At 44.6% G+C, this 27,352-nt stretch overlaps 1 protein-coding gene across 2 annotated transcripts in view; it reads left to right on the forward strand.

Annotated features, from left to right (window-relative positions):
* The window catches only part of VAV1 (vav guanine nucleotide exchange factor 1), a 62,447-nt gene that overhangs the window by 25,250 nt on the left and 9,845 nt on the right, over positions 1 to 27,352 (forward strand). For both annotated transcript variants that reach the window (XM_057710095.1, XM_057710096.1), the window contains exons 2-22: positions 10,764 to 10,880; positions 11,378 to 11,436; positions 11,556 to 11,624; positions 11,882 to 11,990; positions 12,082 to 12,177; positions 13,464 to 13,532; positions 13,722 to 13,825; positions 14,414 to 14,513; positions 15,389 to 15,484; positions 15,706 to 15,774; positions 16,025 to 16,111; positions 16,214 to 16,299; positions 16,648 to 16,780; positions 17,173 to 17,282; positions 17,943 to 18,044; positions 18,295 to 18,392; positions 18,480 to 18,502; positions 18,681 to 18,726; positions 21,618 to 21,754; positions 22,046 to 22,111; positions 24,970 to 25,001. In XM_057710095.1, coding sequence (XP_057566078.1) covers positions 10,764 to 10,880; positions 11,378 to 11,436; positions 11,556 to 11,624; positions 11,882 to 11,990; positions 12,082 to 12,177; positions 13,464 to 13,532; positions 13,722 to 13,825; positions 14,414 to 14,513; positions 15,389 to 15,484; positions 15,706 to 15,774; positions 16,025 to 16,111; positions 16,214 to 16,299; positions 16,648 to 16,780; positions 17,173 to 17,282; positions 17,943 to 18,044; positions 18,295 to 18,392; positions 18,480 to 18,502; positions 18,681 to 18,726; positions 21,618 to 21,754; positions 22,046 to 22,111; positions 24,970 to 25,001 — 1,808 coding nt within the window. The remainder of the gene's footprint in view (positions 1 to 10,763; positions 10,881 to 11,377; positions 11,437 to 11,555; positions 11,625 to 11,881; positions 11,991 to 12,081; positions 12,178 to 13,463; positions 13,533 to 13,721; positions 13,826 to 14,413; positions 14,514 to 15,388; positions 15,485 to 15,705; positions 15,775 to 16,024; positions 16,112 to 16,213; positions 16,300 to 16,647; positions 16,781 to 17,172; positions 17,283 to 17,942; positions 18,045 to 18,294; positions 18,393 to 18,479; positions 18,503 to 18,680; positions 18,727 to 21,617; positions 21,755 to 22,045; positions 22,112 to 24,969; positions 25,002 to 27,352) is intronic.

Genomic DNA, 27,352 nt, shown 5'->3' on the forward strand with positions numbered 1-27,352 from the left:
TGATGGTGGTGGTAGGGGTGATGATGAAGGTGTTGTTAGTGATGATGATGGCGATGATGATGAAGATGCTGGTGGTAGTAATGATGATACTGGTAGTGGTGATTACAATGATGATGCTGATGATAGTGAGGGTGATAACGATCATTCCAGATATTGAGGGCTCACACCACGCCAAGCCCCATACATGCATTATTCTATAGAATTACAGCAACATGACACAGTAGACGTTATGATGGTCCATTTTATAGGTGAGGAAACAAGTTCAGAGGGGGTAGGTGATTTGCCCAAAGACACACAGCAAGTAGGATCTTCTAGTATCTTTTTATTTTTATTCTTATTTATTTATTATTTTTTGGGGGGTACACCAAGTTCAATCATCTGTTTTTATACACATATCCCCGTATTCCCTCCCTCCCTCAACTCCCCCCCCCCGAGTCCCCCCCACCCTCCCCATCCCAGTCCTCTAAGGCATCATCCGTCCTCGAGTTGAACTCCCTTTGTTATACAACAACTTCCCACTGGCTATCCATTTTACAGTTTGTAGTATATATATGTCTGTGCTACTCTCTCGCTTCATCTCAGCTTCCCCTGCACCCCCCGCCCCCTCCCAAACCTCGAGTTCTCCAGTCCATTCTCTGCATCTGCCTCCTTGTTCTTGTCACTGAGTTCATCAGTACCATTTTTAGATTCCGTATATGTGAGTTAGCACACAATATTTGTCTTTCTCTTTCTTCTAGTATGTTGTATCCCCTCCCCGCCTTTTATTTTTTGGCCACACTGCGTGGCTTGTGGGATCTTAGTTCCCCAACCAGGGATTGAACCCAGGCCCTCAGCAGTGAGAGCTCGGAATCCTAACCACTGGACAACCAGGGAATTTTCTTCTCATATCCTTTGGGATTAAGAGTACTTTGGGAGTTTATTCTCCATCCTGTTCCCTACTTTACCATCTTGGGATCTCCCTCCTGGCTCCAGGGATTGGAGATAGTAGGTTTGAGAGAAAGCCCTGGAGTTTAGTGATGGTCACATGAAAGATGCTCAGTGAAAAACCATTCTGGGCTTTTAATAAAAATTGCATTGAATCTATAGCTCAATTTTGGAGAAGGGTGAAATTTTAAAAATATTGCATCTTTCAAGATGAGAATTAATATATATTTCAATCTGTTTATTTAGATCTTCTTATTTTTTCATGAAATTTTATAATTTATTCCCTAAAGCATTTGCACTTCTTTTGTTAGATGTGTTAGATATTAATCAGCTTCTTTTGTTCATTTGTTTGTTTTACATTTTTTAGGCCATGGGAAATGCTACCCATTTAAAATCAAAGTCCAATTTTCAAACAGGGAAATGCTCAGTTCTTCACTTTACTGTTCAATCAGTTCTAGCAAATGTGTACCCTTGTGCAACCCACACCCTTATCAAGACACAGAACTTTTCCATTGCTTGTGGCCTTTCTGAGTCAATCTCTACCACCCTCCCCAACCCAGAAGCAACCACTGATTTGATTTCTATCACCATAGGTTAGTTTTGCTTATTCTAAAATTTTGCGAATGTAATCTTGAAAAAAAAAAAAAAACACCGCGTTTTCTGATTGATTGTTGCTGATGAACCAACATTCAATAAATGTTTTTTCATTCAATGTTTTTGCTTTTAAGAATTTTTATTGAGATATAACTGACATACAATAAACTGCATATATTTAAAGTGTACAATTTGATATTTTTTTACTTATTAGTAATGTCTATGTGGCAATGCCAACCTCCCAATTCATCCCACCCCAACCCTCCCCCTCTGCCTCCCCCTGCTTTCCCTCCTTGGTGTCCGTATGTTTGTTCTCTACATCTGTGTCTCTATTTCTGCCTTGCAAACCGTTGATCTGTACCATTTTACTAGATTCCTCATATGTGCGTTAATATACGATATTTGTTTTTCTCTTTCTGACTCGCTTCACTCTGTTTGACAGTCTCTAGGTCCATCCATCTCACATGCAATAAACTTTACATGCTGATTTTGAGTTCAGTAATGTTGCTATCTTATTAATTCCAGTTATTTATGTGCATCTTCTTTGGGGTTTTCTATGCTGGCAATCATAGCGTCTGCAAAAATAAGCACTGTATTTCTTTCTTTTCTGTCTTTCCTTTTATTTCTTTATCTCTTACAACACAGGCTAAGATCTTTAGTATGGTTGATAGGAACAGATGGCGGGTACCCTTGCCTTAGTTCTTCTTTCAAAAAAAAATCGTGGCAGCATTTCACTCAAGTATAATATTTTGCTTTGACTCGAGACAAAGGTTTAAGGTTTTTTGGAGATGCTGTTTATCAGGTTACAGAAGTACCTTTCCATTCCTACTTTGCCAAGAGTTCTTTTCCCTCTCTCTCTCTTTGATCATGAATGAATGTTGAATTGCTACTGTGTCTTTTATGCATCTCTCACAGTTGCTAATCTCTTTTTGACAGAGAGAACAGGCCTTGGGCAGGCAACAGGATCCAGCTAAAATTTTATAACACAATTACATCATATTTATTTTACAATGGCTTCAGTTTGTAGCACTTCATCCTGGTTTCCTTTAAGAGTAAGATGTTCTTTCCTTAAATGCATTGATTTATGTTAAAATTAAAGTCCATATACCACATAGAATGGCTTAGGTAGGCTGTGGATGTGGCAATCATTGAGAAGAAGATACAATCTGAAGATGAAAGTGTGAGACCCACAGGTACAAAGAACAGTGTATATTGAATTGATTCATAAATGCAGCTGCCTGAGTTTGCACCCCAGCTGTCTGTCCCTGCCTCAGTTTCCCTATCTGTAAAATGAGGATAAGGATCGTAATTATTTTGCAGGATTGTTAATCATTTCTGATCTGACTTAAATGTGGCCACATGTGTGCCAGCAAAAGTATCCACAAATATTGAGGCAGAATAGCCTCTAAAAATCTATAATTTTTAGATACATAGGAATTAATGACACTGTAAAATTATAATCAGGGTCTTACACCTACATTTTAGAGCCCATGGGTAATGTGTGACTCATTTCTACCTTTTCAAGTGCAGAGAAAAATTGAGAGTCATTCAGAAAGAATCAAAGATTCAATATTGGGGATTCAATTAGTATTGATACAACTCACTATGTTAATAGCATCAAGAACAAGATACACATGATCATTCTGTACAGAACTTTAAAGTCACTTAATAAAAGTCAGCATCCATTCCTGACTCAACAAAATGAGCAAACAAAAACTTTTTCAAGAAGCTAGGAATACAAAGAAACTTATTTAAATTGATAAAAGTATTTCTATGAATTAGGAGTTTGGGATTAACATATACACGCTGCTATATATAAAATGGATAACTAACAAGGACCTACTGTATAGCACAGAAAACTATATTCAATATCGTGTAATAGCCTATAATGGAAAAGAATCTGGAAAAGAATATATATGTCTGTCTATATCTCTATCTGCCTATTTATCTATCTAATCACCTATGTATCTATATCTGAATCACGCACACCATAGAAGCAGTCCTGTTTGTTTAATTTTTAAACTAATTTTGATGAGCTGATTTCTCTGTATAGGAAGAATAAAGCTCATAGGAGCAGAGAGTAGAATGACAGGTACCAGGGGCTGGTGGTGGGGGTGGGGAAATGAATGGGCAGATGTTGGTTAAAATCTATAAAGTTGAAGTTACATAGGATGAGTCAGTCTAGAGGTCTACGGTACAGGCGTGATGACTGTACATAGTAACACTGTATGGAACACTGTAAATATGCTAAGAGAGTAGATTTCAAGTGCATTCATCACACACAAAAACATGATGACTATGGGAAGCATTGATACGTTAATTAGCTTGACCATAGTAATACTTTCACTATGAATAAGTATATCAGATCGTCTTGTTGTACACCTTAAATATATACCACTTTCATTTGAAAATACATACATTTAAAACACTATATACAAAGTGCTGGGAATGGAGCACGTGGCGGGAGGTCATGCTGGTTTCCACTGCATGTGAGGCAATGCAGTGAAGCTATAGTTGAGAAAATCAGCTCCAGATTCACACCATCCTGGAGTTAAATTTCAGCTCTTCCATGGACTTACAGTAAGTCCCCTACCTACGAACAAGTCCCAATTTTTTTTAAAGCTTAAGAACTTTTATTGAGATATAATTGCTATACAATAAACGGCATATATTTATAGTGTACAATTTGATATTTTTTTATTAGTAATGTGTATATGGCAATCCCAATCTCCCAGTTCATCCCACCCCAACCCCCCCGACAAGTTCCATTCTGAGAGCACGTTTGTAAGTCCAATTTGTTTGGAGGTCCCACATAGTTAGCCTAGGTACCCAACTAACACAATTGCCTATATAGTACCGTACTGTACTAGGTTTATGATACTGTTTTTTTGTTGTTCAAGTTGTTTCTTTTACTTTCTGCCTTTACTACTTGCAAAGTGAGGGTGAAAAATAGACAGCCATATCATCTGTTTTTTTACAAATTAACTTTTAAATTTGGAAAAATTTTAAATTTATGGAAAAGGTGTGAAGATAGTACAGAAAGTTCCTATATATCCCACACCCAATTCCCCTTACTGTTCATATAGTACGTTAGCATAGTATCTGTCACATCTAAATGAATCAATATTGGTACATTAGTTCAAAGTCCATTCAAATTTCCTTAATTTTACCTAATGTTCTTTTTTTAAAAGAAGCTTTATTGAGATATAATTGACATACAGTAAACTGCATATATTGAAAGTGTACAATTTGATTTTTTTCTTACTAGCAATGTATATATATGGCAGTCCCAATCTCCCAATATATCCCCCCTGCTCCACAAGTTCCATTCTGAGAGCATGTTTGTAAATCCAATTGGTTTGGAGGTCCGACAAAGTTAGCCTAGGTACCCAACTAACACAACTGGCTATATAGTCTGTACTGTAATAGGTTTATAATACTTTCCGCATAAAAAAACAAATACAAAAAATAAAGAAAACATTTTAAATCTTACAGCACAGTACCTTGAAAAGTACAGTAGTACAGTACAACAGCTGGCATACTGGGGCTGGCATAAAGTGCAAAAAGGAGAGTTGCTGACTGGAGGAGGGCGAGGAGGTGGGAGATGGTAGAGCCGAAGGATGGTCAGCCATAGGAGACGGAGGGCAAGCTGCAACTTCACGCGTGCCTGACGTTGATGGCACAGGTTCTGGGGTCCTTGCTGGATTCAATTCTATCTACCCTCTTGAAAAAACGATCCACTGGTTTCTGGGTAGTAGGTCTTTTTTTTCTTGTCATAGATGACATGGTAGCCCTGGATTGCATTCTGAACGGCTGCTGCAACCTTCAGTGTACCGTTCTACGTTCAGGTCCTTGCCTCCTCAAATAAAGAAAATCCCCTCGCCATTTCCTGCGTCGTGAATCTCTTCTGTTCTTCAGTTACTGCTTCTTCCTCTTGTCTCTCTTCGTCCTTTCTCTGGGACCCCAGTTCCATCAGGTCTTCATTAGTAATGCACGTTCGCATCTTTGAAAGTTCGCAATGTGAAGGTTTGTATGTAGGGGACTCACTGTACTCCTTTAGTTTATGTATTTATTTGGAGTTTTTAAAAAACTGAAGTGCAGTTGATTTACAACGTTGTGTTAGTTTCAGGTGTACAACAAAGTGATTCATATATATATATATATGTACTTTTTCAGATTATTTTCCATTGTAAGTTATTACAAGAGTATTGGATATGGTTCCCTGGGCTGTACAGTAGGTCCTTGTTGATTATTTTATATTCGGTAGTGTGTATACATTAATCCCAAACTCCTAATTTAGCCCCCCCCCCCGCCTTTCCCTTTTGGTAACCACAAGTGTGTTTTCTATGCCACAGACTTAACTCTTGCTGTTAATGATCTTGGGCAACCTTCCTTCCCTCATTGAGCCTCCTTCCTCATAGGTAAAAAGGGCATTAAAAACTCACGGGGTTATCAAGAGAATGGAATAAATCTGAGTGCCCAACCACGTGGCGTAGGCATCCCCCAAATACAAAATTGTTATTGCAGAATCACAGAGTAGGGATTAGCAAGTACCTGGGAATCGCCTGGAAAGCTTGTTAAAAATACAGATCAATTCAGATGATTGCTGATGACCTAGACGGGTGGGATAGGGAGGGTGGGAAGGATGGATGCACGGAGGGAGGCTTGGGAGGGAGGCTCAAGAGGGAGGGGATATGGGGATATATGTATAAATACAGCTGATTCGCTTTGTTGTACAGCAGAAACTGGCACAACAGTGTAAAGCTATTATACTCCAATAAAGATCAAAAAACAAAAACAAAAACAAATTTCCAGGCCCTCACTGTCATCCATCCATCCAACAAATATCTATCAAGGGTCTATTCTAGATGCTGGATGTCCACCAAGAAACAAAACAATGGCCCTGCCCTCCTGAAACTGACATTTGATCTGGGGGCAATGAACAATAAAGGATGGAAATGAAGCACAGTTGGAGGGGTTGGAAAATGCCAGAGAAGGGTGGTTGCAATTTAAAATAGGGTGCTCAGCGGAGGCCTCATGGAGAAAGTGACCTTTGAGGAATGGCCTGAAGACGGTGGCCAGGAACCCTGTACACTTCGGGGTGTGTGAGTTTGCCTGGGCTGCTGTAACAAAGTACCACACACCTTGGGACTTAGAAATATATTCTTTCACAGTTCTGGAGGCTGGAAGTCTCGGTGGTTTCTTCTGAGGCCTCTCTCTTTGGCTTGTAGACGGCCACCTTCTCTCTGTGTCCTCACATGATCTTCCCTCTGTGTGTGTCTGTGTCCTAATCTCCTCTTCTTATAAGGACACCAGTCTTATTGGATTAGATCCCCACCCTTATGACCTCACTTTACCTTAATCCCCTCCTTAAAGGCCCTATCTGAAAATACAGTCACATCCTGAGGTCCTGGGGGTTAGGATTGCAACACATGTGTTTTAGAGGGGACACCATTCAGATCATAACACAGGAAAGTGCGTTCCAAGCAGAGGGAACAGTCAGTGCAAAGGTCCTGAGGCAGGGTCGTCGAGGGAACAGTGAGGAGGCCCATGTGGCTGGAGCAGAGTGAACGAGGTGAGGTCAGAGAGGGGACAGGAGCAGGTCGTGTATGGCCTTGTGGACCACTTAAGCTTTTCCCTGAGGGAGGTGGGAGCCCTGGAGGGCTGTGGGCAGAGGAGGGGTGGGACCTGACTTGGGTGTCCACAGGAGTTTGAATGAATAGGTATGAAAGGATGGACCTGGAAGATGCACTTTTTAAAAATTGAGATGCAATTCATATACTATAAGATTCTCCATTTTAAAGTGTACAGTCCAGTAGTTTTTATTATATTCACAAAGTTGCACAACCTTCACCACTATCTAATTCTAGAACATTTTCATCTCTCCCCAAAGAAATCCCATATCTAGGGAGTTCCCTGGTGGTCCAGTGGTGAGGACTCAGTGCCATGGCCAGGGTTCAGTCCCTGGTCAGGGAACCGAGATACTGTAAGCCGTTTGGCACGGCCATGAAGGGGAAAAAAAAAGAAAAAAGAAATGCCATATCCATTAAGCATTCTTCCCACCCTCCAGTCCCTGGCAACAGGTTACCTACTTTTTGTCTCTGAGGATTTGCCTGTTTTGGACATTTCATATAAATGGGATCATACATTATGTGGCCTTTTGTGAATGGCATCTTTCACTGAGCATCATGTCTTCAAGATTCATCCATGTAGTGGCATGAAACCGTACTTTGTTCCTTTCTATGGCTGAGTAACATTTCATTGCATGGATTTGCCTAGCCTGGCCATTTCATATGAATGCAGTCACACAATACGTGGCTTTGGAAGGTGCATTTTAACCAGCTATCCTGATGAATCTGCTTCAGGAATCTTGGTCCGTGCTGACTTCATTGAGAGTGCTGGGGGCCATGGAAGAGGCCAGCTTCACGTGCTGAGGGACCCGGCTAGTGGTGGGAGGTTGGTTGGAATCTTTTAGAATCTGAGAGATGTTAGAGAGAACCGAACCATTGGGATATTTGGGTGAGCTGATGATGGGTGGGTGAGGGCTTGTTTATGTCAGAATCCGCCACCCCAAAGCCAGAATGACATCCTGTATGTTTAACTGAGGTATCATCTAGTACCTTTGGTTGCAAATCACAGTAACCCAACCCAAACCGGTTTAAACAAAAAAGGAATGTGTTGGCTCATGAAATTGAAAAATTCAAGGATATTTCTTTTTGTTATTGTTTGGATTAAAAAAAAAAGGAAGTATAGTTAATTTACAATGTTGTGTTAGTTTCAAGTGTATAGCAAGATGGTTCAGTTATACACACACACATATATATACTTTTATATTATATATAATATATATACATACGTATACTTTTCAGATTCTTTCCCATTATAGGGTATTACAAGATATCGAACATAGTTCCCCGTGCCAGAGATACTTCACATAAATGGAATCACACAATATGTGACCTTTTGTGTCTGACTTCTTTCACGGAGCATCATGTTTTTGAGGACCACCCCCTTTGTAGCGTATATCAGTGCTTCACCCCTTTTTGTGGCTGAATTGTATTCTATTGTTTGGCTACACCTCGTTTTGTGTGTCCAGTATCAATTGATGGACTTAGGTAAATGCATAGGGACAGAAAGCAGACTAGTGGTTGCGGGGCAGAAGGGAGGAGAGCGGGGAATGCAAAGTAACTGCTTAATGGGTACACAGTTTCCTTTTGGGTAATAAACTGTCTTGAAACTAGAGGGGGTGATGATTGCACAATATTGTGAATGTGTTACATGCTACTGTGGTGTACACTTTAGAATGGTTAAGGGTTATAAAATAGATGAGAACCTACTGTATAGCACAGGGAACTCTTCTCAACACTCTGTAATGACTTATATGGGAAAAGAATCTAAAAAAGAGTGGATATATGTATATATATAACTGATTCACTTTGCTGTACAGCAGAAACTAACACAACATTGTAAATCAACTATACTCTAATAAAAACTAATTAAAAACTAAGTAAAATGGTTAATGGTTAAATTTTTTATTGTGCTAAGTTATACATATTTATTATTATATATAAATAAAATAATATAAATATATTTTATAAATAAAATTTCATATGAAAATACATGAATAAAATATAAAAAAAGATACGTTTTGCCATTTTAAGCATTTGTAAGTATACAATTTAATGGAATTTAATACATTCACCATGTTGTGTAACCATCACCACTATATTCAAAACATTTTCATCATCCCCAACAGAAACTCTGTCCCCATTAAACACTAACTTCTCTCCCAGCCCTTGGTACACACCACCCTACTTTCTATCTCTATGGGTGTGCCTATTTTAGGGACCTCGTGTAGGTGGTACCATACAATATTTATCTCTCTGTGTCTGGCTTATTTCACTTAACATAATGTTTTCAAGGTTTATCTGTGTTGTAGCATAAATCAAAATTTCATTCCCTTTTTCACGGCTAACATTCCGTTATATGTATACACCACATTTTGTTATCCATTAATGGTTAACTTTATTTATTTTTAATTTTTTAAGCTCTCTATTGCAATATAATTGCTTTACACTGTTGTGCTAGTTTTTGCTGTACAACAAAGTGAATCAGCTGCATCTACACATATATCTGCATATCCCCTCCCGCCCATGACTCCTTCCTGCCTTCCTTATCCCATCACCCAACATCAAGTTGATCTCCCTGTGTTATGCAGCAGCCGCCCACTAGCTAGCTATTTTACATATTGTAGTATATATATGTCAATGCTACTCTTTCACTTCGTCCCAGCTTCCCCTTTGCCCCCCCCCCCCCACCCTGTGTCCTCAAGTCCGTTCTCTACATCTGCATCTTTATTCCTGCCCTGTCACTGGGTTCATCAGTACCATTTTTTTAGGTTCCACATATATGAGTTAGCATATGGTATTCGTTTTTCTCTTTCTGGCTTAATTCTCTCTGTATGACTGACCCTAGGTCCACCCACCTCACTACAAATAACTCAATTTCATTCCTTTTTATGACTGAGTAATATTCCATTGTATATATGTACCACATCTTCTTTATCCATTCATCTGTTGGCCATTTAGGTTGCTTCCATGTCCTGGCTATTGTAAATGGTGCTGAAATGAACATTGTGGTACATGCTTCTTTCTGGATTATGGTTTTCTCTGGGTACATGCCCAGGAGTGGGATTGATGGGTCATATGATGGTTCCATTTTTAGTTTTTTAAGGAACCTCCAAACTGTTTTCCATAGTGGCTGTACCAATTTACATTCCCAACAACAGTGCACTTGGGTTCCCTTTACTCTGCACCCTCTCCAGCGTTTATTGTTTCTAGATTTTTTGATGATGGCCATTCTGACTGGTGTGAGGTGATACTTCATTGCGGCTTTGACTTGCAGTTCTCTAATGATGAGTGATGTTGAGCATCTTTTCATGTGTTTGTTAACCAGCTGCATGTCTTCTTTGGAGAAATGTCTATTTAGGTCTTCCACCCATTTGTGGGTTGGATTATTTGCTTTTTTGGTATTAAGCTAATGGTTAACTTTATATCTTATGAATTTTACCTCAATAAAAAAGAATTCAGAGGTAGAGCTCGCTTCAGGTACAGCTCAATCTTTACTGAGAGGGGGGGCTGTGCCTTCTTTTTCCTCTTCCGTGCCGGTTCCCAAGCCAAATGGCCAGGGGTCAGCTTCTCACCTGCCCCATTATGTTTTCTCCATCCTCATTTCTCTCTCCACAGTTCCTGTGCCTTAAGAATATCCGAACCTTCCTATCTACCTGCTATGAGAAGTTTGGCCTCAAGAGGAGTGAGCTCTTTGAGGCCTTTGACCTCTTCGATGTGCAGGATTTTGGGAAGGTGAGCTGGGGCTGGGCTGATTGTGAGCTGGACACCTAGAGCCCAAAGATTGGATTTCCATTCATTTCCATGAATGTCTACACTGGGCAAGCCAAGGGCTATTGGGGAAGAACTGATAGGCCAGACGAAGTCATACACTGGGTGCAAAGAGCCTGGCTTAAGACATGTGGAACCTAGTTTGAGTCCCTGCTCCTCCACTTGCTGTGTGACCTCACATATGTGGCCATGCCTCTTTGAGCCCTTGTCTGTACCTTGGAAATAAGATCACCCTATCCTCTCTGAGTGGTTTTGAGGACTGAACAGAACAAGGGGTTTGGGTGGTGGGTGCTCAGTTGAGGGCACACTGACATGCTGACGTGGGGGGATGGGAAGGTGGGAAAATCCTAAATTAGGTTCCCAGGGGCTTAGAGTCTAATCTCAAGGTCAGGAACTTGTAGGCTGTGTTCTGGTATGTGGTGGGTGAGGGGGTTGTTGAGCAGCCTTGGCCCTTGTCACAGGTCATCTACACCCTGTCCGCTCTGTCCTGGACCCCGATTGCCCAGAACAAGGGGATCATGTGAGTAACTATCAGAGCTGACAGCTCTGGACCCATTTGGCCCCAATCCTCCTCCTCCTGGAAACCCCCTCCCCACCTGGTCCCCTGGCCTTGGGCTCACACCATCCTGGCTCCCCCAGGCCCTTCCCCACTGAGGAGGAGAGTGTGGGTGATGAGGACATCTACAGTGGCCTGTCCGACCAGATTGAGTGAGTGTCTGGGACCACGACCCTGCCCTGGGGGTCTGAGGGGACAGAGCCCTGCCATTGGGGGGGGGGGTGTCTGAGGGCACCCGGACCCTGCCCTGGGGGGCGGGTCTAAGGGGACATGGCCTGGCCCTGGGAGTCTGAGGGGACCAGGACCCTGCGTTGGGGGGGTCTGAGGGGAATAGGACCCTGCCTTGGGGGGGTCTGAGGGGTCCCTGGGCTGGGGGCTCCCCGGCTCTGTCTCACTCCTCCTCCTGCAGCGACACGGTGGAGGAGGATGAGGACCTGTACGACTGCGTGGAGAACGAGGAGGCTGAGGGTGACGAGGTCTACGAGGACCTCATGCGCTCGGAGCCCGTGCCCATGCCGGTGTGTGGGGTAGCAGGGCCGGGCCGGGCAGGTGCATGGGCGGGGTGCGGCCCCGGACCCCCCAACACCGGCCTCTCCTTCCCGCTCTCAGCCTAAGATGACAGAGTATGACAAGCGGTGCTGCTGTCTGCGGGAGATCCAGCAGACGGAGGAGAAGTACACGGACACGCTGGGCTCCATCCAACAGGTGCGATGCTCGGACTCCTGCCGCTGCCAGGCGCATGCGCGGAGCGGAGAGGCGTCATTGGTCCCAAGCCGGCCTGGGGCTCTTCCTTGTCCCCATTGCTTTGTATTTTTTTTTGTCTCTCCTCGTCTCTGGTCCCTCTGTGTCTCTCCCTACTTCATCCCGTGTTTATCTTTCTCTCCTTCTGTGTCTCTTTATCCCTGTCTCTATCTTTTCCTGTATCCTTATCTCTGTCCGTCTCTCTCTCTCTATTACTGTCTCTCACTTTCTAGCTCCTCTTTTTCCCTTAGGCCATCTCTTTTTTAACCGTTTTGTTGAGATTCAATCAATATACCATACAATTCACCCATTTAACGTCTACAATTTAATGTTTTCTTGGTATATTCACAAGGGTGTGCAACCATCACCTCTGTTTATTTATTCTTAAATTTTTATTGGAGTATAGTTGATTTACAATGTTGCCATACCACTGTTTAATTTTAGAACTTTCTCTTCCTTCCTTCCTTTCTTTTTCTTTCTTTCTTTCTCCCTCTCTCTCCCCCCTTTCCTTCTTCTTCCCTTCCTCCCTTCCTTCCTTCCTTCCTTCCTTCCTTCCTTCCTTCCTTCCTTCCTTCCTTCCTTCCGCCACACCACACAGCTTGTAGGATTTTAGTTCCCAGGCCAGGGACTGAACCCAGGTCCTTGGCAGTCAGAGAGTGGAGTCCTAACCTCTGGACTGCCAGGGAATTCCTGACTTTAGAACATTTTCATCATCTCCCAAAGAAACCCCATACCATTTAGCGATCACCCCTTAAACTCCCATTCTTCCCCATCTTCTGGCAAATACTAATCTGCTTTCTGTCTCTGTGGCTTTCCTTATTCCGGACATTTCATCTAAATGGACTCATACAGTACGTGGTCTTTTGTATCTAGTTTCTCTCACTGAGCATCATGTTTTCAAGGTTCACCCATGTTGTAGCATGTGTCAGTGTCTCACTCCTTTTTATGGATGGACCACATTCTGTTATTCATTCATCCATTGATGGACATTTGGGTTGTTTCCACCCTGGGGCTATGATGACTAATTCTGCTCTGAACAGTCCTGTACAGGTTTTTATGTGGACTTTCTCCATCTCTCTTTTCCCTCCTTTTCTGTTTCCTTGCCTGTGTCTCTTTCTCTCTACACATCTCTCTCTCTGTGTTTCTGTCTGTCCCTTTCCATCTCTGTCTCCTCCTCCCTGTCTCTCTGGGACTGGGCTGGAGGGAGGAGTCTTCCCCTCCTTCATCCTTCTCTCCCCCACCCCCCACAGCATTTTTTGAAGCCCTTGCAGCGGTTCCTTAAACCTCAAGACATCGAGATCATCTTCATCAACATCGAGGTGAGCTGACTGATTCCCGCCCTTCTGGGCTTCTGTCCATTGGGGATGGTCTGCCAGCCTCACCTGCCCCTGGAATGTGGAAGTTGGGAGATGAATGACATAGGGTGGGTGGATGACCCTTCTCCCATTCAGCATCCTAAGCCCCAGGATCCCACCCCAGCCCTCACCCTTCACCCTCCCTCTGAGTAGGACCTGCTTCGCGTGCACACCCACTTCTTAAAGGATATGAAGGAAGCCCTGGCCAACCCCAGTGCATCCACTCTCTACCAGGTCTTCATCAAATACAAGGAGAGGTGAGACCCTGCTGGCCAGCCCAGACCTCTGGAGGTCACCCTGCCCTGTCCAGGCTGGGCATTTGGGAGACATTGCCCTCAGAGACAACTGGATGGAGAGGGCTTTCCTTCTTTGCTCGTGGGCAAGGGGCTGCCCATTTCTGGTTAAATTTCCAGCTTTTCCTCTTGCGAGCTGTGTGGCATCGGAAGGTCACTTAACTGCTCTGTGCTTCTGCTTCCACATCTATAAAATCAGTGTGATCCAGGAATGTACCTCCTGGGGTTGTGGTGAGGATTGAATAAATTGATGCTTAAAGTGCTTAACAAGGGGCTTGGCACACAGTAGGTGCTCAATAAATGCTTATTAAATAAATGAACATTGAGCAGAGATGATACGCCAGATGCTCTGCTCATAGCTTCTTGTGCATTATCTTATTTAATGCTACAATAACCCCATGTGGGAGGTGCCATTTTTATGCCCATTTTACAGACAGGGAGACTGAGGCTCAGTGTCATCCAGCTGGGAAGAAGCAGGGCTGGGACTGACACGCAGATCTGCCTGATCTTGGTGCCAGTTGCCATTCCCGGCTGCCTGTCCTCTTCCTGCAGGTTCCTCATCTATGGCCGCTACTGCAGCCAGGTGGAGTCAGCCAGCAAGCACTTGGACCGTGTGGCCACCGCCCGGGAGGATGTACAGATGAAGCTGGAGGTAGAGGCTGGGCTACATCTTTGGGAGCAGGTTCTCCTACTCCTCCCCAGGCTCCAGGGGCAGTAGGGAGGAAAGCAAGCTGGAGATGGCATCCCTTTCTGTTGCAGCCCAGCCAGGGGTCTGCCTGTTGAAGGTTTGGGGAGGGAGGTACTGACCAGCCAAGTGGGAGAAACGGAGCAGGAGGAGATGGACCAGAGCACTGAGCCCTGACTCCAGCTGAACCCCATCTCTGGGCTGAGCCCTGATGCCAGGCTGAGGTCCTGACCCTGACGTGAACTCTGAGGACACACTGAACCCCAGCCAGAGCCCCAACCCTGGCTGTGCCCCAAGTCTCGGCTGAACCCCAGCTTTACACGGAGTCACGATCCCAGTCATGCCCTGATCCTGGGCTGCACACGGAACCCCAACCTGGATCCCTGTATCTAGTGGAAGCACAGACAGGGCAGAGATGATGAGGAATGGCCTGTGTCTGCTGTCCATCCAGCTTCTTTTGTCTTCACAGTGGGGAGCCTCCAGACCTCTCCATCTCCCCCTCTCCAGCTCCCCCCACCCCCTCAGCGGAGGAATCCTGGACCTCTACCCCAGGCAGGCTTCCAGCTGGGTCTTTTTTTTTTTTTTTTTCGGCACCCGGGCTTAGTTGCTCCCTGGCATGTGGGATCTTCCTGGAGCTGGGATCGAACCCATGACCTCTGCATTGGCAGGCGGATTCTTAACCACTGCGCCACCTAGGAAGTCCTTCCAGCTCGGTCTTAAACCACCCCTCACCCCTTGGCATTCTTCCTTATTTCCTCGGGGGAGACATGAGGATTCCGATTCTAGAAAAGTCCACGCCTGCCTATGCCTCTTCTCACTCACCCCTTTCTCCGATCTCCCAGGAATGTTCTCAGCGAGCAAACAACGGCAGGTTCACCTTACGGGACCTGCTGATGGTGCCCATGCAGCGGGTGCTCAAATATCACCTCCTTCTCCAGGTGCACAGGGTTGGGGGGCAGGCATGGGCTTGGCATATGCACTTCCCTGCGAGGGCTCCTGGGGGCTGGGCTCCCCTCCCTGGGAGGGGTTTTGGGGCCATGCCCCAGCCTCTAGGGACAGCAGAAGGAGGAAGAAGGAGCTGGTGGGCCAGGCTTGTTTGGAAGGTGCCCCAGGTGGAGAGGGAGGGCTCGGGTGATATGCGTCTCTGTGGCTCATGCAGGAGCTGGTGAAACACACGCAGGACGCAACGGAGAAGGAGAACTTGCGGCTCGCCCTGGATGCCATGAGGGTGAGTGGTCACAAACAGACACATGCGCGTTCAAGTCAGCGAGTGACACCCAGGCGCCGTCATACCCACGGGCCGCCCCTCCCCCACCGCACGAGGACACACCTGTATGCTCACGGAGTGAATCGCAGTATCCCCCTTGGAGACAGCGACACCCTCCTGCCAGCTGCTGGGGGCTGACCCTCTGTCCCCGGCCAGGTGGGGGATTCGGCCAGGTGGGGGAGCGCCCGGCTCACCCCTGTCCCACCCCCAGGACCTGGCGCAGTGTGTGAATGAGGTCAAGCGAGACAACGAGACGCTGCGGCAGATCACCAACTTCCAGTTGTCCATCGAGAACCTGGTGAGGGGGTGGGGCGGGGAGGGCCAGGGGTGGGGCCAGGTGGGTGGGGGGTTTGGTCTCCTCCTGGGTGGCCCCTTACCATGCACCCTGTCTGCTGTGTAGGACCAGTCTCTGGCCCACTACGGCCGACCCAAGATCGATGGCGAGCTCAAGATCACTTCGGTGGAGCGGCGCTCCAAGATGGACAGGTGGGTGGAGCCAACACGGATCTGGGGCGGAGCCTGGACAGGGGTTCGGCCCTGTTTCTAGATAGACAGGTGGGCGGGGCCATACGCACCAGTAGGTGCCGCGTAGATGGAGAGGCGGGGCAGAGCCAGCATGGATGCCTGGGTGGAGCCAACAACTACAGGTGGCAGGACCCGCCGGGATCAGATGGGTGAGGTAGGCGTGGCCAACTTGGCCACAGAGGAGGAGAAGGGCAGGAATCCTAGATGCACAGCAGGGCAGGGGCCCGGAAGATGGGAAGGGATCAGGGAGCGAGCTGGTGGGGACTTAGGGAGGAACCAGACAGGGGCATCTGACCCAGCTGCTTCCAGGTACGCCTTCCTGCTCGACAAAGCTCTGCTCATCTGTAAGCGCCGAGGGGACACCTACGATCTCAAGGACTTTGTGAACCTGCATAGCTTCCAGGTTCGAGATGACTCCTCCGGAGAGCGGGACAACAAGAAGGTGAGGCTCCGAGGCTATAAGTGGGGGACCCCAGTGCTGGGGAGCCTCGGTGCAGCTTGAGCTCTGCACTTGGCCTTTAGAATGCCTGTGTGTGTGTGTGTGTGAGAGAGAGAGAGAGAGAGAGAGAGACAGAGAGAGAGAGAGAGAGAGAGAGACAGAGAGAGAAAGAGAGAGAGAGACAGAGGGAGAGAGGGAGGGAGATTTTAGATTTGTGGTTGTGTATTTGCTTCTCCTGGGCAGCCCTTTACATGGGAATCCATGCATGGCTCTCCTGGGAGTGACAGGCTGTAGTTGGCTTGACCCTTTTCTCCCCACAGTGGTTAGGTCAGTGGGTGTGTGGTCCCACCCTCTGCAGGGTGGGTGCCTTCATTTTGAACTCTGCTTCCCTGCAGTGGACTCATATGTTCCTCCTGATTGAGGACCAAGGTGCCCAGGGCTACGAGCTGTTCTTTAAGACACGAGAACTGAAGAAGAAGTGGATGGAGCAGTTCGAGATGGCCATGTAAGACCCCCTCCTCCTCCGTCTTTCTATCCTCAGAGGACTGAATCACGTGAATGCAGGATCTGGGAGGCAGTTCTGTGCTCTTGTCTCATCTCTGCCATGGGATTACTCTGAACCTCAGTTTCCTCCTCTGGGAAATGGGAGGGACAGGCTTTCAAGGCTGTCTGCATCCCCAGAATGCCAAGTCTGGAAATCCTTCCTCCTTGTCTTCCTCCTTCTTTCTCTTGAGATGAAATTCACATAACAAAAACTTAGCCATTTTAGTGCACAATTCAATGGCATTTAGTACATTCACAACGTGCGACCATCACCTCTATCTAGTTCGGAAACATTTTCATCCCCTGCAAATGAGATGCACCCATGAACTGATCATTACCCATTTCCCCTGCTCCCAGCCCCTGGCAACCACTAAGCTGCTTTCTGTCTCCACCCGTGTTCATTGCAGCACTATTCACAATAGCCAAAAAGATGGCAACAACCCAAATGTCCATCAATGGATGGATGGAGAAACACAACAGGGCAAATTCATGCGATGGAATAGGACTCAGCCATAAAATGGAATGAAGTCTTGATCCATCCACATTGCAGCATGTATTGGTACTTCATTCCTTTTTATGGCTGAATCCTGTTCCCTTGCATGGAATTGTCTTCCTTCACCAGCTCCAACATCTACCCCGAAAACGCCGCTGCCAACGGGCATGACTTCCAGATGTTTTCCTTTGAGGAGACCACATCCTGCAAGGCTTGCCAGATGCTGCTGAGGTGGGAGTCTAGGAGGATGCACCTAGGTCCTGGGCTGGGTTGGCTCTTCCTCTTTAGTAGGGGGTGGGGCTCCCCTGGCTGTCATGCCCCTGAGTTGGGAGGGGGGAGGCACTCCTTTGATCTTCAGCTTCTCCATCTCTCTCCTGCTCTAATGAGAACCCAAAGGGGCCCTTTATGTTGTTGGTAAAACGACTGGCTGTGTCCAGTCAACATCACTGACTCTCTTCTTTATCTCCTCCCTGCATCCCAGAGGCACTTTCTATCAGGGCTACCGTTGTCAACGGTGCCGGGCACCTGCACACAAGGAGTGTCTGGGGAGGGTCCCTCCATGTGGTCGACACGGGCAAGGTACCAGGGGACCGAAGGTGGGGGGTGGGCTTGCTTCTGCATGGGAGGGGGTCCCATTCTAACTTGTATTTCCTTTACCCTCCATAGATTTTGCAGGAACTCTGAAGAAGGTAAGACCCCTATGCTCCTTTCTGTGTGTGGAAAATCGGGGGGTGGGGGGTAAGGAAGGCAGGACCCGGGAGACCCTGGCTGTGGGCATGGCCCTTTGCTGCGTGCCCAGAGAAGGGCTGAGGAGCCCTCAGGCTGGGCACAGGTAGCCATACTTACTTTCTTCGTCTCTGTCTCCAGGATAAGCCACATCGGCGGGCTCAAGACAAAAAGAGGAATGAGCTGGGTGAGTCAGCAGGGGGCGCTGTGCGGGGCAGAAAGAAATCTAGTCTTTGCCTCGGTGATGCTGGCCCAGGGGCAGATCTCAACAATTATATTAATGACCACATAATGTCCTGCTTATAAAGCATCTGTTCCAGTCCTAGAAACCCGAAAGGAATTTATAAATAATGACCAAATTCTTTATTAGCTTTGCTCAAACACTGTGAAGGGGACATTGAAATCCTTAAGATGCTCTTTCTCTCCCATTCACTTTTTAAAGTATATATGTGTTGTTGTTTTTTTATAAATTTATTTATTGGCTGCGTTGGGTCTTCGTTGCTGCAGGCAGGCTTTCTCTAGTTGCGGAGAGTGGAGGCTACTCTTCGTTGCAATGCGAGGGCTTCTCATTGTGGCGGCTTCTCTTGTTGCAGAGCATAGGTTCTAGGCACGGGGGCTTCAGTAGTTGTGGCATGTACGCTCAACAGTTGTGGCTCATGGGCTCTAGAGCGCAGGCTAAATAGTTGTGGTGCATGGGCTTAGTTGCTCTGGGGCATGTGGGATCTTCCCAGACCAGGGATTGAACCCGTGTCCCTGCATTGGCAGGTGGATTCTTAACCACTGTGCCACCAGGGAAGCCCTGTAAATATGTATTTTTTAAATTGAAATATAGTTGATTTACAATGATTCAGGTGTACAGCAAAGTGATTTGGTTGTATATATGTATTTTCAGATTTTTTCTGTTATAGTTTATTGCTGTATTGATATAGTAATGTAAGATATTGAATATAGTTCCCTGTGCTATAAGTAGGTCCTTGTTGTTTATCTATTTTATATGTAGTAGTGTGTATCCATCAATCCCAAATTCCCAATTTATCCCACCACCCCCTCCATTCACCTTTATTGTTCACTGCCTACTCTGCCTTTTTTTTTTTCTCGTTGACAATCTCCATCTGTAGTCTTAGCTGGCTGGACACACCTCATCCCCTCTCCTACTGATTCTGTATCACAAAATCTTATCATAATAGAGTAGTTTCAGCAAAGTGTAGTCCAACTGCATGGTTGGGAGAGGGAGATGCAGTTTCGCCAAGCCAGAATTCTTTTTAGCCCAATGGCAGTGGGTGAAAGGCTTGATTTATGTATAGGTTAATGGTGTTTGTGGTATCACAGTCGTGCTGGGTGATTGTTATTCAACATCTACTGTATATATTGTCTGGGGCAAATGGTGACTAAAAACAGTGTGCTTCCTGTCTTCCCAAAGCTCCCAGGCTGGTAGCGGGAGACAAACTTTGGCTAAGTCACTCCAGTTGAGGTGGGCGAAGTAGACGGTTTTCCGAAGCATCACAGTGGGGGACCTGATGAATCTGAGCCTTCAGGGAAGGCTGCTTGGAGGAGGAGGCATTAAAGTGAACACTTGAGGGATGAGGAGGAGTTAGGTGAGGAAGGCAGGAGTGTTCCAGGCAGAAGGAACAGCATGTGAGAAGGCTAGGAAGCAGGAGGGCAAGGCATTATTAAAGAACTTGATGTGGCCTAGAAAAATAAACTCTTTGTTCATAGTCATACAGAATCAGTGTCATATCTATCTATCTCTATCTATCTATCATCTATCTATCTATCTATTATCTATCTATCTATCTATCTATCTATCTATCTATCTATCTATCATCTATCTTTCTATCCATCCTGATAGACGGATATCTATAGACAGCTATAGTTCTAGATCTATGATATATAGATACATCAGCTTTATTTGTAATACAAAAATTAGAAACAACTCAAATGTCCTCAATAGCTGAAATATATATGTATATGATATATACTATATATATAATATAATAATACATATGTATAAAATCAGCTTTGTACAAAAATGTATATGTCAGCTTTATTGGTTGAAAACCAGAAACAACCCAAATGTCCTCAATAGGAGGAAATATATATGAGTGTGTGTATGTGCGTATATATCCACTATATATATAGTGGATGTATCTACTATATATATATACATACATATACTTAAACATATCCAATATGTATATGCTCATATATGTGTGTGTGTATATATATATATATATATATACTTGCTCATATCCATTTTATATACATATGGTATTGGTCATACTCACTGCTGGTCTATCCTGCCTCCCAGAGGGAACCACTATCTGATCTCTGTCATCATAGATTAGTTTTGCCTGCCCTTGAACTGCATGCAAATGAAATTGTACAGCATGGACTCAGTTACTGCATATTAGTGTGGTTGCTTGAAGCCGTCATTCGTTCTTTTTTGCTGCTGTCTTGTATTCCATGGTATGATTATTTCAAGCTGTGTTTATCCACCTTCTCGAGAACATTGGGTTTGTTGCCAATTTTTTGGCCCTTGTGAATAGAACTGCTGTAAACATTCTTGTCTATGACTCTCTGAGGGACCTATGTTTAATTTCTCTTGGTGATATATTGGGAGTGGGATTAACTTTACTGGATACAGCCAAACAGTTTTCCAAAGTGGTTTCCTACCAGCCATGTAGGAATGGGCTGTGGGGGTGGTGGCCACCCTCCCTGCTTTGCCAAAAAAAAAATTGCTTAAAATATTTTCATTAAAAAAATTTTTTTTAAAGAATTTTTTAACATTTAATTTCACACAATGGAACCAATTAAAATATACATACGAGACAAACGACACTGTCACTTAACAAGTTACATCGTCTATTGTCTATTAAAATGTTTTCATATTAAAAACTTGTTCAAGTGAAAAAAGAAAAAAGTCCAGGAATCCAGGCGACTTCCAGTTGCTCCACTTCCTCGCCACCTCTTGGTATTGTCTGTCTTTTTAATTTTTGCCATCTTGGTGAGTGGCGAGACTCAGGTTTGAAAGCCCCAGACTACCAGCCACGCTGGATCACCACCTCCCCTCCCTTCCAGGCCTGCCCAAGATGGAGGTGTTCCAGGAGTACTACGGGCTTCCCCCACCCCCTGGAGCCATTGGACCTTTTCTACGCCTCAGCCCTGGAGACATCGTGGAGCTCACCAAGGCCGAGGCCGAACAGAACTGGTGGGAGGTACAGGCTGGGGCGGTGGGAGTGATGGAGAAGGACATGATCTTGGGAATGGGGTCATGGCCCTACTGGACGTGGCTACTCCAGGGAGGGTGATGTCTATGGGGATTTTGGGGGTTGGCCTGGCCCTTCTGAGCTGGTGGTCTTCCCAGGAAGTCCCTGGCACCTCTCTGGGTCATCTAGGCCATGGAGAGACAGATGGCCAAGCAGAGTGGCCATTGGGTGAAAGATGGACACACATACACTGTGGATGCCTGTAACCTCTCTGTCCATCTTTCCCTCCCATCTTTTTAGGGCAGGAATACGTCTACCAATGAAGTTGGCTGGTTTCCCTGTAACAGGGTCAAGCCCTACGTGCATGTAAGTGCCTCAGGTCTGGTTGGAGCAAGGGCAGGGGGGTCCAGAGAGGGTCATGTGAGGATGGGCAGTGTTGGGGAGATGCTTCTGAGATCAGGAGGGGGCTGCCCATCATGGCAGGTCACTCCCTACCTTGCTGACTGAGCCCAAAGAGGGGGCCATCCTGGGAAGGATGACCAGTCCTTTTCTCTTTGGTTCTTCTTGTATGAAGAGCCTCTCCATCATTGGGAGAAGGAGCACGGGTCTAGAAGGCTGGCCAAGCCCTGCTTTCCTTCTGAGGCACCGAATGGAGTCCTCTTCGGGGTCACACCCCCCCATGTCTCCTTGCCCAGCTCCTGGGAACAGACCTGCCCACCACTCTGCCCGGCCCCTGTCCTTCCTCACCTGTTCACCGCTCCACTGATTCCCTCATCTTGATAATGACTTCAGATTTTCCCCACTCTCCCCAAACCTCATCCTACCTTACGACCCCGCTGCCCACTTCACAGCCCTCATAGGCGCCTGCAGAGGGAAACCGTCTCACAAACTGTGTCACTTTTATTTGACATAATTTCAGACTTCCAGAAAAGCCCTGAGAATAATGCCAAGAACTCCCATACATCCTTTACTCAGATTTACCAACTGTTAACATTTTGTCCTATTTGCTCTATCATCTTTCTCTGCACATTTTATTTATTTAAAAATGTCAATTATTTATTTTTCCTGAGATACTTCAGAGTAAGGTTGCAGACATATTTCCCCTTCATCTCTGAATATCTCCAAGAACAGGAACCTTCTCTTGTATAATCATAGCGTGACTTTTAGAAACATGAAATTCAACATGGACATTACACCTTTATATAATCCAGAGTACGTATTTACACTTTACCAGTTTTCCTGAAAATATCTTTGACTTTTTTTGTTGTTGTTTGACTTGGGGTCGTTTCTCCACCATGGAATTACATTATGAGTTTCCAACTCCATCATTCCCTGCAAAGTTATTAGCTGAGAGTCTATTGTAAGGAAGAACTGTCTCTTCTAATCTATGTGTCTATGTATTATTTATGTGTGTATCTATCAGTATCTTTGTATCTAGATACCTTTGTATCTATGTATCTGTCAGTCATCTGTGTATCTATGTATCTGTGTATCTGTCAGTCATCTACCTTTGTATCAATGTATCCATCTGTGTATTTATGTATCTATCAATCATCTATGTTTCTCTTTTTCTTTTTTTAAATTAATTAATTAATTAATTTGGCTGCACCGGGTCTTAGTTGCAGCACAGGGGATCTTCATTGCCGTGTGTGGGATCTTTAGTTGCAGCATGTGAGGTCTAGTTCTGTGACCAGGGATCGAGCCCAGGCCCCCTGCATTGGGAATGCAGACTCTTAAAGACTGGACTACCAGGAAAGTCCCTATGTTTTATCTAATAATCATCTATGTAGTTATCTCTGTATCTATGTATCTGTCAATCATCTATGTGTCTATCTACATATCTGTGTGTTGTCTATCTAAGGAAATGTTCCTGTTTTTTTTTTTTAATTAATTAATTAATTTTTTTTGGGGGGGGTACACCAGGTTCAATCATCTGTTTTTATACACATATCCCCGTATTCCCTCCCTTCCTTGACTCCCCCCCTCGAGTCCCCCCCACCCTCCCTGCCCCAGTCCTCTAAGGCATCTTCCATCCTCGAGTTGGACTTCCTTTGTTATACAACAACTTCCACTGACTATTTTACAGTTGGTAGTATATATATGTCTGTGCTACTCTCTCGCTTCATCTCAGTTTCCCCTTCACCCCCCGCCCCCTCCCATACCTCGAGTTCTCCAGTCCATTCTCTGTATCTGCATCCTTGTTCTTGTCACTGAGTTCATCAGTACCATTTTTAGATTCCGTATATGTGAGTTAGCATACAATATTTGTCCTTCTCTTTCTGACTTACTTCACTTTGTATGACAGATTGTAGTTCTATCCACCTCATTACATATAGCTCCATCTCATCCCTTTTTATAGCTGAGTAATATTCCATTGTATATATATGCCACATCTTCTGTATCCATTCATTTGTTGATGGGCATTTAGGTTGCTTCCATGTCCTGGCTATTGTAAATAGTGCTGCGATAAACATTATGGTACATGTTTCTTTTGGGATTATGGTTTTCTTTGGGTATATGCCCAGGAGTGGAATTACTGGATCATATGGTAGTTCTATTTGTAGTTTTTTAAGGAACCTCCAAATTGTTTTCCATAGTGGCTGTACCAACTTACAGTCCCACCAACAGTGCAGGAGAGTTCCCTTTTCTCCGCACCCTCTCCAACATTTGTGGTTTCCAGACTTTGTGATGATGGCCATTCTGATCGGTGTGAGGTGATACCTCATTGTGGCTTTGACTTGCATTTCTCTGATGATGAGTGTTCCTGTATTTTTATTTTAAAATGTTCCTAGCCTTGGCCAGTGGGAGTCCCTTCAGGCTGGCTCTTCTGTCCTTTTGACAAGTCCCCATCATTCTTTGAGCCCTTCCTTGCTTCCCAGCACAATAGCAGACTTCTCTTGTACTTTTTCTGCCCCAGTCTTGGGATCAACCATTTTCCCAAGGAGCCTGGGTCCTTTAATTGGGACATGGCATTCAGAAGCTAAGATCTGAGCATCTCTCCAATTTATGCCTACAAACATAGCTGCCTCTTTAAAGCTGATTCATTTGAGGGGGGACCTATCTCTCCCCCTGGATTCTGGGACTGTATTTCCAGTGAAGAGCACAGTGCCTGGCACATATTAGGCACCCAATGAATGATAGTGGAATGAAAGAATGCACGAATGAAGGTTAGTCTGTTGCCATGCTGGACCCTTTGCCCCAAATCTTGGTCTCTGTGTCCCCAGGGTCCCCCTCAGGACCTGTCCGTTCACCTCTGGTAAGTAGAACCACCTTTTTTATTTTTAACTTGGGGTGCTTTGGGGTGGATTCCTGGGCTGGGCATTGGGGTGGGGCTGGGGTGCTACAAACCAATCAGTTATTCATTCTTCAAACCTTGGGCCTTAACTGCTGGATCGAGCCCCAAGCTGGGGGCTGCTGAGGAGAGAACAGACAAAAGGTGGTCCCTGATTTGGGGACATTATGGTCTCACTGGAAGGAAAATGATGGTGATGATATAATGGCAGTTCCCCCCCATCCCCTCCCCCTTTTTTCTGAGAACCTACTGCTTATAGAGCAGCAAGGGATGGAGGTTTACTGTGTTGCTTTGGAGCTCACTGACCTGGGTTCAAATCCTAACTCCAACAGTACCCAGCTGTGTGACCTTTAGCCAGTGACTCAACTTCTCTGTGTACCAGCTTTCCTCTCTGGAAAACAGGTTAATAATAATATCTGCTTCATAAGGCTGTTAGGCAGTTTCCATGACCCTATGAAGTGCTTAGCTCTGTTCCTGGCACACAAAACGCACTTTATTGTCTGTTGTTAGCATTAGCTGTTATGACCACATTTCATCCATTCTGAAATACACATTTTTCTCCCCCATGTTTTAACATCTCTGGCATTGGAATGGCTTTTACAATGAGTGGTGTCTCAGTCTTCTTGGGCAGTTTTATCTCCTCTTTTCAGAAAAGGAAATTGGAGCTCAGGGTAGCAGACTCAGTTCCCGCGGTCACAGAGCAGCTAGGTGGTGGGATTTAAATGGTGGTCACCTGAGGCTGTGCTCACTCTGCCCCTGCCCTGCCAGATGTGGTCCCCAGGTCCCCAGGGCCGGCACTGGGGTGAGCAGAGTGAGACCCTGACTTGGGTGCAACATGTGAGGGGGTGCCAAAAAACTCAGGCGTCGAGATCCATACTATTTTAATGCAATACTTAAAAAAATCAAAAGTGAGGCAAAAAAACCCTTGGTTAGCAAAATACCAGAACTGTAAATAAAGACACAGGATATGATGGGTCTGGGAGTAGGGAAAGGTGAATTGTGGTAACTGGGCAAGCGCAGAGTCAGATCTTGTCCTTATTTAAAATTTTGACATTTTGTTCATCATGGATTTTTATTTTGGAATTTACTTTTAAAATTGAGGTGAGAGTCACATGATATAAAATTAACCATTTAAAGTGGCATTTATGTTAATATTTATGTTTATATTACATATTCACATTTATAGATCATATAATTACATAGTATGTGAAATTAATACATATTATGTTATTTATTTATATTTATAGCATGTATTCATATTTATATATTATGTATATTATATATTATCTATAATCAACATATATTATATTCATACTTATAAATATATTGCTATTCACATTTACATATTATCTGTAATTATATAGTATATAATCAATATACATTGTTATATATTTACATCTATGGCATAAACATTCATATTTATGTATAATAAATAATTCATATTTTATATCATCAATTGTCTATAGTTAACATATTATTTGTGTTAAATATTTAACTTTAGGGCACAAATATATTCATATTTACACTTATATATCTATAATTATATAGCATATAGTTAATATATGTTATGTGTTTACATTTATTCATATTCATGTTTATATATCATTTTCAATCATGTGTCATCTATAGTTATGCATATTGTTTATATTATATATTTACATTTATGCCCTAAATATATTCATGGTCACATCTTTATTTTTTTTCACGTCTATATTTAATGGCATTTAGTACATTCACAACGATGTGCGAGCAGCACTTCTATCTAGCTCCAAAACACTTTCATCACCCCGCAAAAAGAAATCCCACCCCCGTTAACAGGCACCCCCATTCCTCCGGCCCCAGCCTTTGACAACCACTGATGCACTTTTTGTCTCCATGCCTGTTCTGGATGGTTCATGTAAATGGAATCATACAATATGCACCCTTATGTGACTGGCTTCTCTCACTCCACATCATGTTTCAAAGGTCCATCCATCTTGTAGCACATATCAGTACTTCAGTCGTTTTTACGGCTGCTTTTGCAATTTAAAAAGATTGCATTGAAATACTACTTATTTTGTTTGTTGTTATTTATCTTGATGACTGAGTTTTTTGGCTTGCCCTTTAAATTTTGTACCTGTACACTCGCCTCACCCTATTTCTCTCCTGGTGACCACAGAGATGGGCAGACAGTGGCACTCAGTAAATACCTGTCCAGGAATGCCAGATTCCAGAGTAAAAGAAAAAAAAAAAACCAACAAGTGTTTTCCTATACTCATACTCTCAACAGTTCTGAAGCCAAATGTGTGGGGTTTTCTTCCCCCACACCAAACAAT

This window comes from Hippopotamus amphibius, chromosome 15 (genome assembly GCF_030028045.1).
Source record: "Hippopotamus amphibius kiboko isolate mHipAmp2 chromosome 15, mHipAmp2.hap2, whole genome shotgun sequence".
NCBI classification, from domain to species: Eukaryota; Metazoa; Chordata; class Mammalia; order Artiodactyla; family Hippopotamidae; genus Hippopotamus; species Hippopotamus amphibius.